General features: G+C 40.1%; 2 protein-coding genes across 3 annotated transcripts in view; one reads left to right on the top strand and one right to left on the bottom strand.

The window, feature by feature from the left end:
* Window positions 1-13,886, top strand: part of secisbp2 (SECIS binding protein 2) — a 76,665-nt gene extending 62,779 nt beyond the window's left edge. The window contains exons 16-18 of the mRNA XM_033017732.1: window positions 1,750-1,904; window positions 2,766-2,964; window positions 9,506-13,886. Coding sequence (XP_032873623.1) covers window positions 1,750-1,904; window positions 2,766-2,964; window positions 9,506-9,678 — 527 coding nt within the window. The 3' untranslated portion in view covers window positions 9,679-13,886. The remainder of the gene's footprint in view (window positions 1-1,749; window positions 1,905-2,765; window positions 2,965-9,505) is intronic.
* Window positions 13,887-15,368: 1,482 nt separating this feature from the next.
* The window catches only part of sema4d (semaphorin 4D), a 156,775-nt gene continuing 153,492 nt past the window's right edge, over window positions 15,369-18,651 (bottom strand). For both annotated transcript variants that reach the window (XM_033017736.1, XM_033017735.1), the window contains one exon: window positions 15,369-16,303. In XM_033017736.1, coding sequence (XP_032873627.1) covers window positions 16,274-16,303 — 30 coding nt within the window. In that variant the 3' untranslated portion in view covers window positions 15,369-16,273. The remainder of the gene's footprint in view (window positions 16,304-18,651) is intronic.

Genomic DNA, 18,651 nt, shown 5'->3' on the forward strand with positions numbered 1-18,651 from the left:
ACCGTGCCCCCCATGTCCAGCAGCGGAAGGACCCTAGACTGTGGCCCTCCCCCACCGAGCCTTGGCGTTGGCTGCACCAAGCTTCAGCGAGTCCCTTAGCACGTACTCCTGCAGTCTGCAGTGGGCCAGTCGGCAACATTCCCTGACGGACATCTCGCTCTGCTGGGTGGTGAGCAACGCTCGGGCAGACCAAAGACCGTCTTTCACCGAGTTGATGACCCTCCAGCAGCACTCAATGTCAGCCTCTGAATGTGTCCCTGGGAACAGTATGTAAATCACAGAGTCCTCTGTGACGGAGCTGTTCAGGATAAATCGTTCCAGGGACCCTTTCATACTTCTCCAGACTCTTTTTGCAAATCCACACTCTGCAAAGAGGTGGGCAACCGTCTCCTCTCCGTAGCAGCCGTCCCGAGGGCAGCGTGCGCTGGTAGTGAGGTTCCGAATGTGCAGGAAGGATCTAACTGGGAGGGCTCCCCTCACCGCCAGCCAAGCCAGGTCTTGGTGCTTGTTGGTCAGTTCTGGCGATGAGGCATTTTGCCAGACAAGCTGGGCAGTCTGCTCTGGGAACCACGCCACCGGATCTATCGAGTCCTTTCCCTGCAGTGCCTGCAGGACATTCCGTGCTGACCACTGCCCGATGGACTTGTGGTCAAAGGTGTTGGTCCGGAAGAACCTTTCCACAGATGACAGATGGGGCGGCAATGTCCAGCTGACTGGCACATTGCGTGGCATCTGCGCCAGGCCCATCCTTCGCAACACCGGGGACAGGTAGAACCTCAGCAGGTAGTGACACTTGGTGCCCACGTGCCTTGGCTCTACACTCCGCCTGATGCAGCCACACACAAAGGTGTATTTGCAATGTATGTGTGTGTAAATTAATCACAACGTGACAAGAGGGATGACCTTAGATGTTTATAAAATCATGAGGGGCATAGATGATCCTAAACCTTTACCCCAGGATAGGGGAGCCTTAAACATAAGTTTAAAGTGAGAGGGGGAAATTAAAAGTGAACCCAGAGCAACTTTTTTTCGCACAGCGGGTGGTGGGTTAATGGGAAAGATACCAGAAGGAATGGTAGTGCAAGGTACAATATTTAAAAGATAGATTCATAGATGAAATGTTTAGAGGGATTATGAGACTTGTGCAGGTGGGCAGCATCGAGTTGGGCTGTAGGGCCATTTCCCTGCTGCTTAATTCTATAAAAACAAGCCAAGTGACGGGGAAGTCCATGGCAGTCAGAATGCAAGAACAAATTTAGAAGGGTGTAGAATGTTTTTATTTTTTTTAAATGGTGAAAGATTCATTTGTGAACACCTAAACATTCTGCTGAAAGTTAACAAAAATTGCAATTGGGGTGAGCGCATGATTTTATCGAACGATGAAGTACAGATGAGGAACTGAATGAACTATTCCTGTTCTAATGTGTGTGTGTATAAATAAGAGAAGCCAGTTTTTTTCTTGTTCAACATGCACTTACAGAATCTACAGAACAGAACGAGCAGAGGGGGAGGGTTATAGCGAGGACTCATTAAGTAGTGAAGAAATTAGTTTTCCTCCTATGGCATGTTGGATATAGCTCTACATGGGCAAAAGCCTGTAAGGTCCAAGTGGATATCAGGTAAAGATGCACCTAGAGTTAAATGTTTTCCTGCATTTTGTGAATTGCAGATGTTAGATTCTTTAAGCCTGACTTTTAAAGAAAATTATCTCTAACACTGGCAGTGTCTAACAATTATTGTTTTGTTAAGGTGGCCTGGATGAAGCATTGCATACGATAATTGAAGTTGCCCGTGAACAGGAAATTCCATTTGTATTTGCTCTCAATCGCAGAGCTCTTGGCCGCTGTGTGAACAAAGCGGTTCCTGTCAGCGTGGTTGGAATCTTCAGCTATGATGGCGCTGAGGTTAGTCAGAACCAAAGATCATAGTGTCAGAACTGGTGATCTGCAAATTCAGGACACGCCCCAGAAGGTAGATATTCACACAAGGTCTTGAAGATCAGTGTATAACTTCTAGATTTCTGCTGCTCTTCAAAAGCATTAAAAGTTGAATTCTGCAAATGATTGTTTGTGGAGGTATGTGCAAAAGCTAAGTATAGGAAGTCTTGAATACAGTAAAACCCCAATAATGTGGTATGCTCAGTTCATTGGCAGTTTTTTCAGACTATTAGATATTACTCATTACCTCACACTTTTATTTTACTTTTTAAAGATACATTGCGCACTACTTTGCACAATGCATTTTTCAGTGAGCCCACTGACTTTCAGCTTCTCTAAAGTTGAAGCGTACATGTTTTTTGTACTTCAATTCCTGGCTCTGGCCACACACCTACATGCATTGTGGGCCTTGACTGTTGCCATGCACATTCTGATAGAAACCACAGATTCAGTCATGTATTAAATTTGTGGATTTAGTGTAAAAATGTGCAAGCCAGATGCTCAACCATCAGAACCACCTGGCAGCAGACTATCCTCACTCTAGCTTGACGAACACATTTTACATTAGCTAGAATGCAGTGTTGCTGATATACCACATCAGATTGACTTTGCTATATCTATTTAAATGCATACATTTAAAATATTTATCCTTAATTAATTGTCGTGATCTCACTAACTTAAAATGCAAAACGAATATTTTATGATTATCTTGAAATTAAATAAGAATGTGACTATTCAGTTGCTGATACCCAAAATAACTTTAGTCTTGCATTTACACTAAACAGGATCAATATTGTAAATTAACATACTTGTACATTTCACTTACAGACCCAGTTTCATCAAATGGTTGAACTCACTGAGGAAGCTAGGAAAGCATATCAAGAGATGTTGAACGCTCTCGAGCTAGAGTTAAGGGAAGATAACGCAAATTCAATGGAACCAGTGTGCAATATTTCAGAGGAAAGTACCTTTGCACATGATATCATGACCTCTCAAGCTTTTAGTGAACCCACCGAGCCAGAATATGGTGAGTATCAAATAACGTGCAGGCATATAAATCCACATTTCTACAATCATGTTTATTGATTTTAAGGTTCTCTTGAAAAACATTTAGTTAAAATGTAATCATTTGTGAAGAAAACTAGTTGAAAACCTAAATTATCAACCTGAGGGGGGAGGGTGTAACAATAGCTTTGAGTCAAATAAATCAAATGTGGACAATCACTGGTAGAATCAGAATAGGACAGCATAAAAAATATATTTTTTTGGCCCACCTCGTCCATGCAAACTGGGATGCCTTCATTAGGCCTGTATCCTTCCAAGTCTTTCTTGTACATTCCAAAATGTACATTTTCAAGTGCATTTCCAAATGCCTTTTAAACACAGTAATTGTGTCTACCTCTGCCACCTTCCCCTGGCAGCTCATTCATTGAAGCTTCATTATGACTGTCAGATTCCATTTTAGTGTAGTAATCTTACCTTTGTTTCTACACCAACCGCAAACTTGTGTCATGTGGTCATAAAAGCGGTTTGTATGATGGACTTTCTTAGTGAAAGTCAAACAGTTAGATTGCTTCTGCATAACTTGTATTTACCCAATTAAATGGCATATTTCCCGCTAATACACTATCCACAAATATTAAAACAATTCAGATATGGGCTAATAGTGGAAGGTATATTTAATGTGAACAGTACCATCATTGCAACACCTATACATAAATAATCTGCCAACCAATGCTGAGTTTAGTTCTGCCAGAATTTATCTTCTCCAAGCCTCCTCAGAACCTTAGTCCAAATATGATAAAAGAGCACAATATCAGAAGTAAAGTGTAAATGGCTTCCCTTGTGGTAGTGATATCGAGGCAGCATTTGACCAAGTGTTATATTAAAAAATCTCTAATTAAATTGAAGTGCAAACCCTTCTGGTGGCTGGATTCTGACCAATTACTGCCTGTGCCACGCGACAGTGAGAGTAGGAATGGAGCGAGGTGGAGGATAAATGTGTGGCTGAAAGACTGGTGCAGAGGGCAGGGATTCAAGTTTCTGGATCATTGGGACTTCTTTTGGGGAAGGTGGGACCTGTACAGAAAGGATGGGTTGACTTGAACCCGAGGGGGACCAATATCCTGGCGGGGAAATTTGCAAAGGCTACTGGGGAGACTTTAAACTAGAATGGTTGGGGCGAGGGACTCAAATAGAGAAAGCTAGTAGACAGAATGGGAGGCAGAAAGCAGAAAAGGGAAGCACTCGGGCACAAGAGGAGAAAGAAAAAAAAGGAAATAAACAGAGAATAAGAGGCGGGGGGTTTCTTAAATGTGCATATTTTAATGCTAGGAGCATTGTAAGAAAGGTGGATGAGCTTAGAGTCTGGATAGACACCTGGAAGTATGATGTGGCGATCAGTGAAGCATGGTTGCAGGAGGGCTGTGATTGGAAACTAAATATTCCAGGATTTCGTTGCTTCAGGTGTGATAGAATTGGAGGGGCAAGAGGTGGAGGTGTTGCATTACTAGTCAGGGAAGATATTACAGCAGTGCTTTGGCAGGATAGATTGGAGGGCTCATCTAGGGAGGCTATTTGGGTGGAACTGAGAAGTGGGAAAGGGGTAGCAACACTTATAGGGGTGTATTATAGACCGCCAAATGGGGATCGAGAATTGGAAGAGCAAATATGTAAGGAGATAGCAGATATTAGTAGTAAGCACAGTAGTGATTGTGGGAGATTTCAACTTTCCACACATAGACTGGGAAACACATTCGGTAAATGGGCTGGATGGTTTGGAGTTTGTAAAATGTGTGCAGGATAGTTTTTTGCAGCAATACATAGAGGTACCTACTAGAGGAGGGGCAGTGTTGGACCTCCTGTTAGGAAATGAGACGGGACAGGTGGCGGAGGTATGCGTTGGGGAGCACTTCGGGTCCAGTGATCACAATACCATTAGTTTCAATATAATTATGGAGAGGGTCAGAACTGGACCTATGGTTGAGATTTTTGATTGGAGAAAGGCTAGCTTTGATGAGATGCGAAATGATTTAAAAGGAGTGAACTGGGACATTTTGTTTTATGGGAAGGATGTAGAAGAGAAATGGAGGACATTTGAAGGGGAAATTTTAAGAGTACAGAATCTTTATGTTCCTGTTCGGTTGAAAGGAAACAGTAAAAAGTGGAAAGAGCCCTGGTTTTCAAGGGAAATTGGACATCTTGTTCGGAAAAAGAGGGAGATCTACAATAATTATAGGCAGCATGAAGTAAATGAGGTGCTTGAGGAGTATAAGGAATGTAAAAAGAATCTTAAGAAAGAAATTAGAAAAGCTAAAAGAAGACATGAGGTTGCTTTGGCAAGTAAGGTGAAAGTAAATCCAAAGGGTTTCTACAGCTATATTAATAGCAAAAGGATAACGAGGGATAAAATTGGTCCATTGGAGAGACAGAGTGGACAGCTATCTGCAGAGCCAAAAGAGATGGGGGAGATATTGAACAATTTATTTTCTTCGGTATTCACCAAGGAGAAGGAAATTGAATTATGTGAGGTAAGGGAAACTACTAGTAGCTATGGATACTATGAGTTTCAAAGTAAAAGAAGTACTGACACTTTTGAAAAATATAAAAGTGGATAAGTCTCCAGGTCCTGACAGGATATTCCCTAGGACATTGAGGGAAGTTAGTGTAGAAATAGCCGGGGTTATGACAGAAATATTTCAAATGTCATTAGAAACGGGAATAGTCCCCGAGGATTGGCGTACTGCGCATGTTGTTCCATTGTTTAAAAAGGGTTCTAAGAGTAAACCTAGCAATTATAGGCCTGTTAGTTTGACTTCAGTGGTGGGCAAATTAATGGAAAAGATACTTAGAGATAATATATATAAGCATCTGGATAAACAGGGTCTGATTAGGAACAGTCAGCATGGATTTGTGCCTGGAAGGTCATGTTTGACTAATCTTCTTGAATTTTTTGAAGAGGTTACTAGGGAAATTGACGAGGGTAAAGCAGTGGATGTTGTCTATATGGACTTTAGTAAGGCCTTTGACAAGGTTCCTCATGGAAGGTTGGTTAAGAAGGTTCAACTGTTGGGTATAAATGCAGGAGTAGCAAGATGGATTCAACAGTGGCTGAATGGGATAAGCCAGAGGGTAATGGTGGATGGTTGTTTGTCGGGTTGGAGGCAGGTGACTAGTGGGGTGCCTCAGGGATCGGTGTTGGGTCCTTTGTTGTTTGTCATGTACATCAATGATCTGGATGAAGGTGTGGTAAATTGGATTAGCAAGTATGCAGATGATACCAAGATAGGGGGTGTTGTGGATAATGAAGAGGATTTCCAAAGTCTACAGAGTGATTTAGGCCATTTGGAAGAATGGGCTGAAAGATGGCAGATGGAGTTTAATGCTGATAAATGTGAGGTGCTACACCTTGGCAGGACAAATCAAAATAGGACGTACATGGTAAATGGTAGGGAATTGAAGAATACAGTTGAACAGAGGGATCTGGGAATAACCGTGCATAGTTCCTTGAAGATGGAATCTCATATAGATAGGGTGGTAAAGAAAGCTTTTGGTATGCTAACCTTTATAATCAGAGCATTGAGTATAGAAGCTGGGATGTAATGTTAAAATTGTACAAGGCATTGGTGAGACCAAATCTGGAGTATGGTGTACAATTTTGGTCGCCCAATTATAGGAAGGATGTCAACAAAATAGAGAGAGTACAGAGGAGATTTACTAGAATGTTGCCTGGGTTTCAACAACTAAGTTACAGAGAAAGGTTGAATAAGTTAGGTCTTTATTCTCTGGAGCGCAGAAGGTTAAGGGGGGACTTGATAGAGGTCTTTAAAATGATGAGAGGGATAGACAGAGTTGATGTGGATCAGCTTTTCCCTTTGAGAATGGGGAAGTTTCAAACAAGAGGACATGACTTCAGAATTAAGGGACAGAGGTTTATGGGTAACATGAGGGGGAACTTCTTTACTCAGAGAGTTGTAGCGGTGTGGAATGAGCTTACAGTGGAAGTGGTGGAGGCAGGTTCGTTGGTATCATTTAAAAATAAATTGGATAGGCATATGGATGAGAAGGGAATGGAGGGTTATGGTATGAGTGCAGGCAGGTGGGACTAAGGGAAAAAAGTTGTTCGGCACGGACTTGTAGGGCCGAGATGGCCTGTTTCCGTGCTGTAATTGTTATATGGTTATATGGTTAATTGTTGGAGGCCAGTCATTCAGTCCCTGGCCATCACAGCATGTTTCCTGGGCAATATTGGAGGCTAAACCATCTTTGATTGAGTCATCAGTGACTTCAAAGGTTCAAAGGTTATTTTATTAGTCACATACACCTAGGTGTAGTGAAATTCTTCTTGCCATGCAGCACATAAAGAAAGAATACAGACATAACAGTAATAAAGAAATTTAAACATAAAAACATCCCCCCACAATGGTTCCCATTATGAGGGAAGGCACTATGTCCAGTCCCCATCCCCAGTTCACCCATAGTCGGGCCTATTGAGGCCTCCACAGTTGCCTCCACGGAGGCCCGATGTTCAAGGCCGTTCTCGCCGGGTGATGGTGCTCCGGCATCGGGAGAATCCTCACAGCGGCATGGGACACCTGGAACGGCCGCTTCCGTACTGGAGGCCGTGGCTTCCGAAGCCAACAAGGCCGCGCCGGATGGAGTTCCACCACTGGTGATCTCGCTGAGAGATCCCAGGCTCCAGATGTTAAAGTCAGCGCCGCCGCCCGCGGCTGGCCGCTCCACAGTCCCGCAGCTCCGCGATGTTTTTATCGGCGGTCTCAGATCACCGGAGTTTCAGCGCGGCGAACCGGGCAAGGCATCGCCCGCTCCGCGATAGCGCTCCAGCGCTGTGCCGCCACCGAAGCCGAGGTTCTGGGCGGTCCCGACAGGAAACGCCGCTCCAGGCCCGCTGGTAGGCCGCGAGGACGGGTCGATGGTGCAGCCCGGAGAAAAGCTGCATCTCCGACCAGGTAGGGACCCTAGAAAGCAGTTTCCCCCCTCCCCCCACATAAAAAAGGCTAGAACTCCAGAACAAAAAACTCAACTAACTAAAAATTAAAAAAAGAGAAAAACGGACAGCTGCTGGCTGGGCAGCCATACCACACAGGACGGCGCCCCTATAGAATGTTTCCCTCATCATAAAGGTTACGATACGATACAACTTTATTTATCCCAGGAGGGAAATTTAGAGGTGAAGGTATTTGCTTATGATTGTATAAGAAAGAACTGCAGATGCTGGAAAAATCGAAGAGGGACAAAAATGCTCGAGAAACTCAGCGGGTGAGGCAGCATCTATGGAGAGAAGGAATAGGCGATGTTTCGGGTCGAGACCCTTGTTCAGACTGATGTCGGGGGGGGGGGGGGGAAAGGAAGAGGCGGAGACAGGCTTGTGGGTGAGCTGGGAAGGGGGAGGGAAAGGAGGGAGAAAGCAAGGACTATCTGAAATTAGAGAAGTCAATGTTTATACCGTTGTGTAAACTACCCAAGCTAAATATGAGGTTCTGTTCCTCCAATTTGTAGTCGGCGATCGCTTCGCTTAACACCTCCGCTCAGTTCGCACTGACCAACTTGATCTCCCGGTGGCTCAGCACTTCAACTCCCCCTCTCATTTCGAACCTGACCTTTCTGTCCTGGGCCTCCTCCATTGCCAGTGTGAGGCCCAGCGCAAATTGTAGGAACAGCACCTCATATTTATCTTGGGTAGTTTATACCCCAGCGGTATGAACATTGACTTCTCTAGTCTTTGCTTTCTCCCTCCTTCCCTTCCCAGCTCTCCCACAATCCTACTGTCTCCGCCTCTTTCTTTCTACTCCCCCACCCCCCGACATCAGTCTGAAGAAGGGTCTCGACCCAAAACGTCGCCTATTCCTTCTCTCCATAGATGCTGCCTCACCTGCTGAGTTTCTCCAGCATTTTTGTCTACCTGTTGATGGATTGTAAATATTTAGTTCCACTTCCAGCACTTCCAATAATGTAGCAACATCTTTACATGATTGAAACAGAGGCAGAAGGAACAATTATCAATTCAAGTTACAGATCAACCACTTTCATTCTCCATTTCAAATAAGACACTATGCCCTAATATTCCCTTTCTTCCACTTTCTTGCCTTGTTCGACATGCACTGTTTCAACTTTTGCTAACCGGACTTCAAAACACTTCCAGTTTCTCACATTCATTTGTGCAAAAGCAAGTCCTTTTCATTACCACAATGAGCAAATAAACGTTTTCACACTAAAATGACTGTTACTCAAGGGGTGAAATTGGGTTTAATTACAAACCCAAAATGTAGTATTTTAAAATCTTATAACTTGCACCAGCTATCATTTAGTAAATGAAGATTAAAAAAAAAAATTATTGGTGCCATTTGCAACGATGAAATCATATTAAGCAGTCAGAAAGCCTGATCAAAGGAGAAGTAACTAGCAACATTTGAATTTATTGGAATATCTGATAATTTGCCATTTCACTTTTTATGCAAATTGCAATTACTTTGGGGAGTGAGGTTACCAGTGGCTGTGATTTGATGTATAATGGAATGAATTTACTCGTCTAACTCTCCTTCCTGCAGTTAATACATGGAGGCATTTGCTAAAGAGACAGTGTAATCCCAACCTATCAGACACTGAAAACACTCGAACCACAGAGGCTTTGCACAGCGACTCAGAAGAAGAAACTGGTGATTCTGTGCAAGATTATCCAAAGTCCATTCTTGATTTTGAATGTCAAACAGCAATAAGATGAATAAATGAATGTGGTTTGTGATGGCACGATATAATGTTTCCACAGCTCTCAATCCGAAGGAACGTTCGGAAAGTGTAGGAAATGTTGATTAAAATATGCAGCAAGTGAAATGGCCTACCATAAATGTCGCTTCAATAAAAACAGTTGTAGATTCCCTTCATAGCCAAGTGGGGTTAAACCTGAATTAAGTGTCTCATAATTGAAACATTTGATAGCCAATTAATAATATTAATTGATCCATGATAAACAGGCAAACTTAAAGTCCAAGTAAGCCACATTCAGCATGATGAATAGCTAGAAATAAGTATTACCCAGTGATTACCTCAGAATGAGGTTGGCTGTAGTGGTGACATTTTGCTCCTCTGCAACTACTATAGTCAACTTTAAAATAGTCACAGAAATCAATATTATGTAGCAGAAGGTATGTTTTATTTGCATCCTTTTGAAATTCCTGCCTTAACAGTCCATTCTGGTTTATTCTGGTGCAAAGCCAATCCTGAAACTGGAAAATTAGAAATGGTTTGGTCGTTTGAAATTGCAGTGTCCTAGATATCACTATTATGAAACCGTTTATGTAATTAGACTCGCAGATACATTTATACGTCTAATGGAATAGTTACATTCATTGCAAAACATGGTAACAATCTAATTGTTACTAGCTATATTTACTTCACACATTGGAGCACACCATTATAGACACAATGACCACCTCAATTCCATCAGGACATATTTCCACAAGTGCCTGCTCAGGGTAAGAACAACATACCAAATGTCTTGTGCTGCATTTCATTAATTTTAACAACTCTTCTACTTTGCGTGAAATTCTAAGCAATTTCCCCCAAAATCATCCATTTTGTGAATGTTCAAATGTGTATTTACCTATGTTGAATCTCGGTCCTAAGCTACAAACTACACTACTGATTATACAACAGCAATTGCAGATGCTGGTTTACAAAATAAGACACAGAGTGCTGGAGTAACTCTGGGTCGGGTAGCATCTCTGGTGGTCATGATTGAGGACATTCTTGATCCGGACTGAAGAAGGGTTCTGACTTGGTGTTATCTATTCGTCTTCCATTGATGCTGCCTGACCCGCTGAGTTATTCCAGCAGTCTTTCTTGCACTACTGATCAATTAAATGTGCATTTCAAATGTACTTAAATGAATATTACAATTTGTGATGGCAGTGAGCTACATGGCCAGAAAAATACTAAAATAATAAGCAGCCCTTCTGAATAATTTGAACTGCAAGAAACATACCAAAACCTTTTCATTGTGTGTTCCATTTATCAATATTTTGTGTTCATGTGATTGATTTACTAACAATGCCTCGAATGAAGTTGATTCAATTGAATATCCTTTTTGTAAGAGGGCGATAGCCTGCTCTGATTCGAGTTGCACCAATGGTTTGAAGCACCACAAGTATGTTCAGAACAGTTAATAAAACATCATACACTATAAAATACCAGTTGAACACATCTTTCTACTCAATAATTAATTGCTACATTAATGCGCATTTGCCACATTACTTTGCTAAATAGCAGCCCCAGTTCACGTAGAATCATGAGTAAAAAATAGCTAAGTGTTAAAAGAAAGCAAACTGCTACAAATCAGCTTTAATAGCAGATGAAAACTTGCTGCAGTCAAGGACACAGGTTTTTAGTCAGTGAGTTTTTCATGGTCAAAACAAACATATTTAAATACTAGTTCCGATTACACTGACAGCTATGTAATTTATTGTCCATTTGCAACTATGGGCAGAATGCTTTTTGCCAAAATAAATGCAAAATTTCTTTTTACAGATTTAAAGCAAAGGCACACATTTAAGTAAACCTCAAGCCGTACTCAAATTTTGGATTTTTGCCTTATCTGCAATTGGCAATAAACAGTGAAACTTATGTGGGAGTTTAGTAATATTTAAAATAAAACAGTAAGTACTAAAAACATTCAGCAGGTCATAGTTTTTGCAGCACTTGTGTTTTTATTTTTGATCAGTAATATTTATTGCGTAATACATTACTACTGATTTCTGACCTAACTAAATTCCAATTTATATGATAATCTGTAATACAAGATTCTATGGTGAGAAATAAATGCTACTTATGCTTACTACATAAAATAAGTTAGAAAGAGTATCATTAAACTGTTATGAACAGTGTGTAAAACTTGTTTTACACATTGGGGTGTGCATGGATATACGAATGTTGTGAATTCTTCCGAGGCAATGGGTGCCACAAGTTTAATCCATCTGGACACATTTATCACTGATAAAATTAACCTCTTCCATGTTTACCATCCTTGCTTTGTGGAGGATCTAGGAGATTAAACTGATCTCCATATGCATCAAACAGTACCATAAACAAACTAATTTTATAATCAATATTAGGTATGAAAGAGACAGATTCACTGTCGACTTACTCAAGATAAACCGACTGCTGTAGCGGAGGTTGATGAATTGTATAAAAAAAAATGGAATTGAGCTAAAGAAGAATGCAAAATTAGCGATGTATGCAAAATATAAGAACCATTCATACAACTTTACTATACTATCCTCAGCTTATAAATAATCCTCATTTGTTTGTCTTATTTTGTGGAAGCTGCTTGTATTAGAAATCTAAACAGAAATGTTCTGATGGTCAGGTCAGCATTTTGATGTCATGGGTTTGGAAGTTATAATGGGGTCTTGGTTATCAAAACATTTTGTTGTTCCCCCTATTCTATCTGCTTCACTTTTCTGCAAATTTTTCATCGTTAAAAAAAAATTACGACTGTTCCTCTTTCAGGTTATCTATGTACAAAAAAGTTAAATTCAAGAGGTCAATATTTAAAGTTCTGGAAAACAAGAAAGACACAGATTCAGTTCGCTTTTAATGAAAGTCTTACTCAGAGCAGTATATTTGTTGGCGAAGGTTAGTGAAAATGGTGCATCTGAATGTGCGTTGGTAAAGGCAAGGAATGTGGCAGGAGTAAGTTGGGTTTGTTTTTAAAAGTCCTCTCCAATATTTTCCAGTGATATTTTATCTTTTGCTAGACTACAGTGTAACTCATTAAACAGCTGTTATGTATAATTTTAATTTAAAGTACTGCCTAATTAATCTGCAATGTTTTCAAAATTTGACAGTTTCATGCTATTTTCAGGTTATTTTCTTTAAAACACCTAAATTGTTTTGACGTTTAATAAGAACGTAAACTTTATTTTAAATGGATTAGATTGTGGGACAGTCCCATAATGTATTTGTTAAGTTAGAAAGTGAATTCAGTTATACTTTTATAACTGGCACATAGAAGGATAATGCCTGTACTGTCGTGAGTGTTATTGCTCTCCCATAGTCAGTGCACATTGGGCAGAGGTTGAGGTTATTACCCAATCTCCTGCAAAAGTATCAAACCAAAGAAAAATTTGCCGTAAATGTTTTGGTTCTCATCTTTATCTTTCCTTCTTCGGCTGCAAGCATACAAAAAAAAATGCTGAACACAACAGCTGCATAGAGTACAAGCTAGCCATGGTATACTGAGAGCTAATCAAGACAGTTGCAGTTTCTCCATGCCACTCATGTCCAAACGTTTTTTAATTGGTCCAAGTCCAAGGGTTGTAATGAAGCTTGGGACTATTCCAAGTTTGCAAAATCAGTGCTCACTTATTCTTTATGCAAACACAATATTGGTAAAGCAGCTGCAAACAGATAGCTGAAAAATAATACTTATGAATGTTTTGCTCCTATGATTTTATTGTTGTAAAATAAAATGAATCTACGAAGGCCCCCAAAAGATCTGCTTTTCTTTTAAAGGAGAGTACTATTATACTCTCTGTCTTTGTCTTAAGGCCAATAAAAGCTGTGATGCAATAAGAGGTGATTGGGAGTACTGGGCACTGCCTACTGCTCTGTAGTTCTGCTGGTTTGATTTGGGAAAGCAATCAATATTTAAATATTGTACCACTGTGACTATTTAAAGATATGTTTGTGCTGTAAATAATTAAATTTTATGCTATTGAGCATAGGCTGATTGCCTTTCCATAAAATAGACAAATGTCTACAATTTTTTTGGGGAGGCTTCTTTGAAGGACTAATTTAGTTCTATAATACTTTATGAAAGCTAGTTTGATATACATGATTGTTAAATTCTTATTCTATAGATTTATATTGAGTGAATTAAACTCAAATGTTGCTGCTTTTGAATATTTTTGAAAAATAAATATTTTGATTAAAGGGAAGTAGCGAGTGATTTTTTTTTTTAGCCCTGGCTGTCAAAATCACCTCAATGGGTTGACCATCTTTTACAAACAAAGGTCCCAATGTTTGCTTGCATGCTGTGCATCTATGGGAAGGGCCATGGCCTTATCCCGTTAATTTAAACTGACAAGGCTATGAACTACAATAATTTGAAAAAGACCGTACCAGGGAAATAGTCAACACACAAATATCACTCACATATGTGGTGTGAAATCAGTCCCTGGCCCTGCATTCAAGTCACTGTTCTTAAGATAGATGCCACCAATCCTCTCATGACAACTTCTTCATCGTTTTTTGTTTGGTTTATAACAAAAAAATTCTTTCTGGAACAAAAACTTGTGTGCATCTGAAAAACGGAGGTATTGCTGACCAAAGTTGTTTCACTATTATCTGCTTGTTGATTTTGGTGGTGTCAGGAAAAGGAAGAAGTGGTTGCATCTGTTTCATAATAAACCCATTGTGGTGCTCGGACATGGTGGTCTTGTCCCATTGCTGCTACTCTCATCTAGAAGTCTGGCAGGTAGGTGCCAACCAGTACACCAACCAAGAGTGTTCTCTGTCATCATTCTGTTTATATCCTGCCTAAGACAGATGTCAAGTTTGCCCTTGGGAATTGAGCCCCATTATCAACAGGCATGAAACTGCATTCTTAGAGCTGTTATCATCATCATCATCATCATCGCTGGGGATTATAACCAAGGTAGCGTGAAAGTGTCCTCGCTTAAACCACCATCAACACGTTATCTTCAACACCAGAGGACACAATACACCTGACCACCGCTATACCACCGTCCAGAACAGATTATGCACTTTTGAGATTTAAACCTGGGCAGGACTTGCACAATAAGTGCATGTGAAGGCCATGTAGTGGGTTGTAGAACAGAGACTGAGAGGTAAAGGAACATTATTTTCTGAAAGTGAGGACAAGGGCAAAGTGGATGGTGGTGGCATTTGACACAGCTGTTCTCATCAGTCAGGGCATTGAGTTCAGGAGTTGGGACATTATGTAACAATTGTTCAAAATGGTGAGACCCCACTTGGAGCATTGTATGTAGTTCTGGTCATCCAGCTGTATGATGTCATTAAGCTGCAATGGGTTGACCATCTTTTACAAACAAAGGTCCCAATGTTTGCTTGCATGCTGTGCATCTATGGGAAGGACCACGGCCTTATTCCGTTAATTTAAACTGACAAGGCTATGAACTACAATAATTTGAAAAAACCCGTACCAGGGAAATAGTCAACACACAAATATCACTCACATATGTGGTGTGCAATCAGTCCCTGGCCCTGCATTCAAGTCACTGTTCTTAAGATAGATGCCACCAATCCTCTCATGACAACATCTTCATCGTTTTTTGTTTGGTTTATAACAATAAATTTCTTTGGTTTTATTGATCTTCAGAATTACTATGAGTAGAAGTTCAAAGAAAGGATTTTCTTGTGAAAAACAGGAAATTATGCAAACATCTCTGGAAATCTCACTTTATTTAAAGTTCACAGGATCACATTCATAATTCTGCAGCGTTCATTAAAAGAATAAATATTTTACACACAAAATATTTTTGGCATGCACTGCAAATTCAGAAGTTCCAAATATTGGCACATAAATTGTAATTAATTTCAACCCTTCAAAGAAAGCGAGAGCAGTAATTTGGCCGTGATATCTCCAAGATGCAGGCGCTTTTTCATTAATCATTATGCAGTACTATGACAGGTTTTCTTGTAGTATGCAATGTTATTGCTCTTGTTTGGAATTCTATGTTAAATACAAATTTGGTACCTGGTTTTTATGAACACAAACACACCTGCTCCAAACCAAGTGAATAATCCAGGATTCTAAAATGATTCTAGTCTCCAACATTGATGAAAAGGATTAGATGGGAACAGGATTCCATTCCTTAACATAATAACATTTGTTACACAGGCTGTGAAACCCTGACTAATATCCACCATCAACATTTCTTACAGTAGGACTCAGTTTAACCATGCTTTTGTTGTAGCCAACTTCAAGGTTGAAAAATGACAATCGTAACTTGTAAACTGTAGAGAACTATCTCTGCGACTCTTGTGAAAACACTTTTAGTGTAAAATTTTGCAAAGGTTCAAAAATTACCTTTGGATTGGTCATAAATATGTTACCGTAGACTGGATTCGAAGAATTGCACTGTGTCTAGAAACAGTCCAAGAATCAGCATAACAAGTAACAGTAATGTTATATATTCAGCAAATTATGCATTATTCTCAAAGTTCATTATCAAGAATGAGCTTTTCAGCCAATGGTAAAGTTAAAGTTATTCACTTGCTGGTATTTGCGGGAATACATCACTTGATTTTCATTATACAAAAATCCTTTGCGTATCTCATTCTAGGTTCACCTCATCACAGCTGTTCTGTAAGTTCAAAAATAAACTGGTTATATTCACCTCATAGTTATGTTGTAAGATTAAAATATCCCACTGTACCAAAAGGATCTAGAGGCATAACCAATTAGTTTAACGTAGCATGTAAAGCACAACTGGTGCCTGGAAATTGACTCATTATGTATTTACAAGCTCATCTGTGACCTGAGGGAAGTCTGGGAAAATTTGTAAATTAATCTAGTTTGCTTTAAGTCTAGCGCTCAGCTCCACCAGGCTCCGGTCTGTATCAAGCAACATTTCTTATTGAGAATCTAGAGAAAAGGGAAGAGAGATGGTGAATCTACACCTAATAGAACACAAAGACTGGATTATGTGGGGGAGGATTAACTGCATTAATAAAATGAATGAAATAAATGTATACTCTCCACTTATTTTGAATCAATTCCAACACAATTTTCAATTTACATTTTTTGAGTTTACCATCTTAAATATTCCCTTCAAGGTTGAAGTGACCAGGGTTCACAAATATTTTGTATTAACTCAGATTGCTACAGATTAGAAACAGCAATTTGTTTTTCTCTGCACTCTCTCACATTCCCTGCATTTCAGTGATCAGGCAGAATTGTTTATCTTGTGAAAACACTGCACTTTGTGCATGGCTTCCATCAGGTTCATTTTCTGAATTATTCTCACTGGTACTTGAACGTAAAAGGCCTTGGGACATTTCTGGTACAATCAGAGGGTGTGGGAAAGGGAATGCATCACCTGTTTCTATAAAATAATGGTGGCTTATCACTTCCCAATTACCATCCCACTAATTGGGCTGAGATTCATTGGTGGGAAGGAGACGACGACTATTTTATTAATCCTGTTTCCTGTCTTTCAACCAATTCTCAACCCATACTGGTCTATGATGTCCACTTCCACATGCTCTAACTTTGCTCGGAAAACCTCATCTAAGGAAATTTGTCAAATGCAGCCTGAAAATCCACAAGCATCATATCCACTTGTTCCTTCTCAATTATTCTGCCAGATAGATCCTCAAAGAGCACTAATACATTAAACAATTTATCTTTCATGGTGTGATCAAGCAAAGTTAACATAGATTTAAGATTAGACACTTAAGAGCTGAAGTAATTCAAGTTTAGGCTGCATCTCTGGATAACATGGATAGGTGACATTTCAGGCTGGGGCCCTTCTTCAAACTAATTGTAGTGAGAGGGCAGGGGAGGAGAACGCTGGAAGAGAGGTGGGTACAGGAGAAAGTTTGGCAAGTGATAGGTGGATGCATATTGGGGGGTGGGGGGTTCGATTGGCAAATGATTAGACAAATGTTGAAAAACAGACCTGCCATTTCTTTGTCCAGATTTCTAACTGATCTATATCCTGTGCTATTCTTTGACAACCTTCTTTGCTATCTAGATGTTTGCATTCAAGAGTAATCGGGAATGGGCTGTAACTGCAGATGGTGCCTAAGGCACTCACATCCTTGAAAATGGGCGAAAATTTTATTTTATTTTCATTTATTTCTGGTTTTAAACCTCTCAAGGACTCGTCATTTTGTAAACTCCTCCAGCCTGAGAAAATGCCAAGATTTTACCTATGAGTTTCAGATATAATTGTTCAAATGTCAGTGGCTGAAATTTTTGGTCATTTACCTGAATATCTCTTTTAAGTAGTTAGGTATCAAATTTTGTTTGGAACTTTGGTATTTACATTTGTTGTTATGCTGTTATCCCATTCAAGTATAACACAATGAAAAGGTCACTAACATAAGTTCACATTGTGGTTGATAGACACAAACAGCTGGAGTAACTCAGCGGGACAGGCAGCATCTCTGGAGAGAAGGAATGGGTAACGTTTCGGGTTGAGACCTTTCTTCAGTATGAAGCTTATGCCAGTCTTTTGTGTCTTTAGTTTAAACCAACATCTCCAGCTCCTTCCTACACATTGTGGTTACCATTTTCAAAATATAAGGACGTTTTCAATAAAGTTCAAGCCCTGCATTCAAGGCTACTGCCACAATAAGATGGTGAACTGAAGCCCAGCATTGTCCAAAATATCATGCAAGGTTCCACTCTTAATTATGCTTCCAGGAGAAATAATAGGATAATGGAAGATTGCAAGTTAGTGACACTCAAGATAAGATCAATCCACAGAACTTTAATGTGCCTCTTAGCGACTGACTCAGTTTCCCATTGCTGTGGATTGTCTGGTCTCATGGATAATAAAGGGCGAGATAATAAAGCCCAAAATGTAGGGGAGAGAAGAAAAAGACAATAAACAGAGAATAAGAGAGGGTGGGTTTCTTAAATGTGTGTATTTTAATGCTAGGAGCATTGTAAGAAAGGTGGATGAACTTAGAGCCTGGATTGACA

The sequence above is a fragment of the Amblyraja radiata genome, chromosome 3 (assembly GCF_010909765.2).
Source record: "Amblyraja radiata isolate CabotCenter1 chromosome 3, sAmbRad1.1.pri, whole genome shotgun sequence".
Lineage (NCBI taxonomy): Eukaryota > Metazoa > Chordata > Chondrichthyes > Rajiformes > Rajidae > Amblyraja > Amblyraja radiata.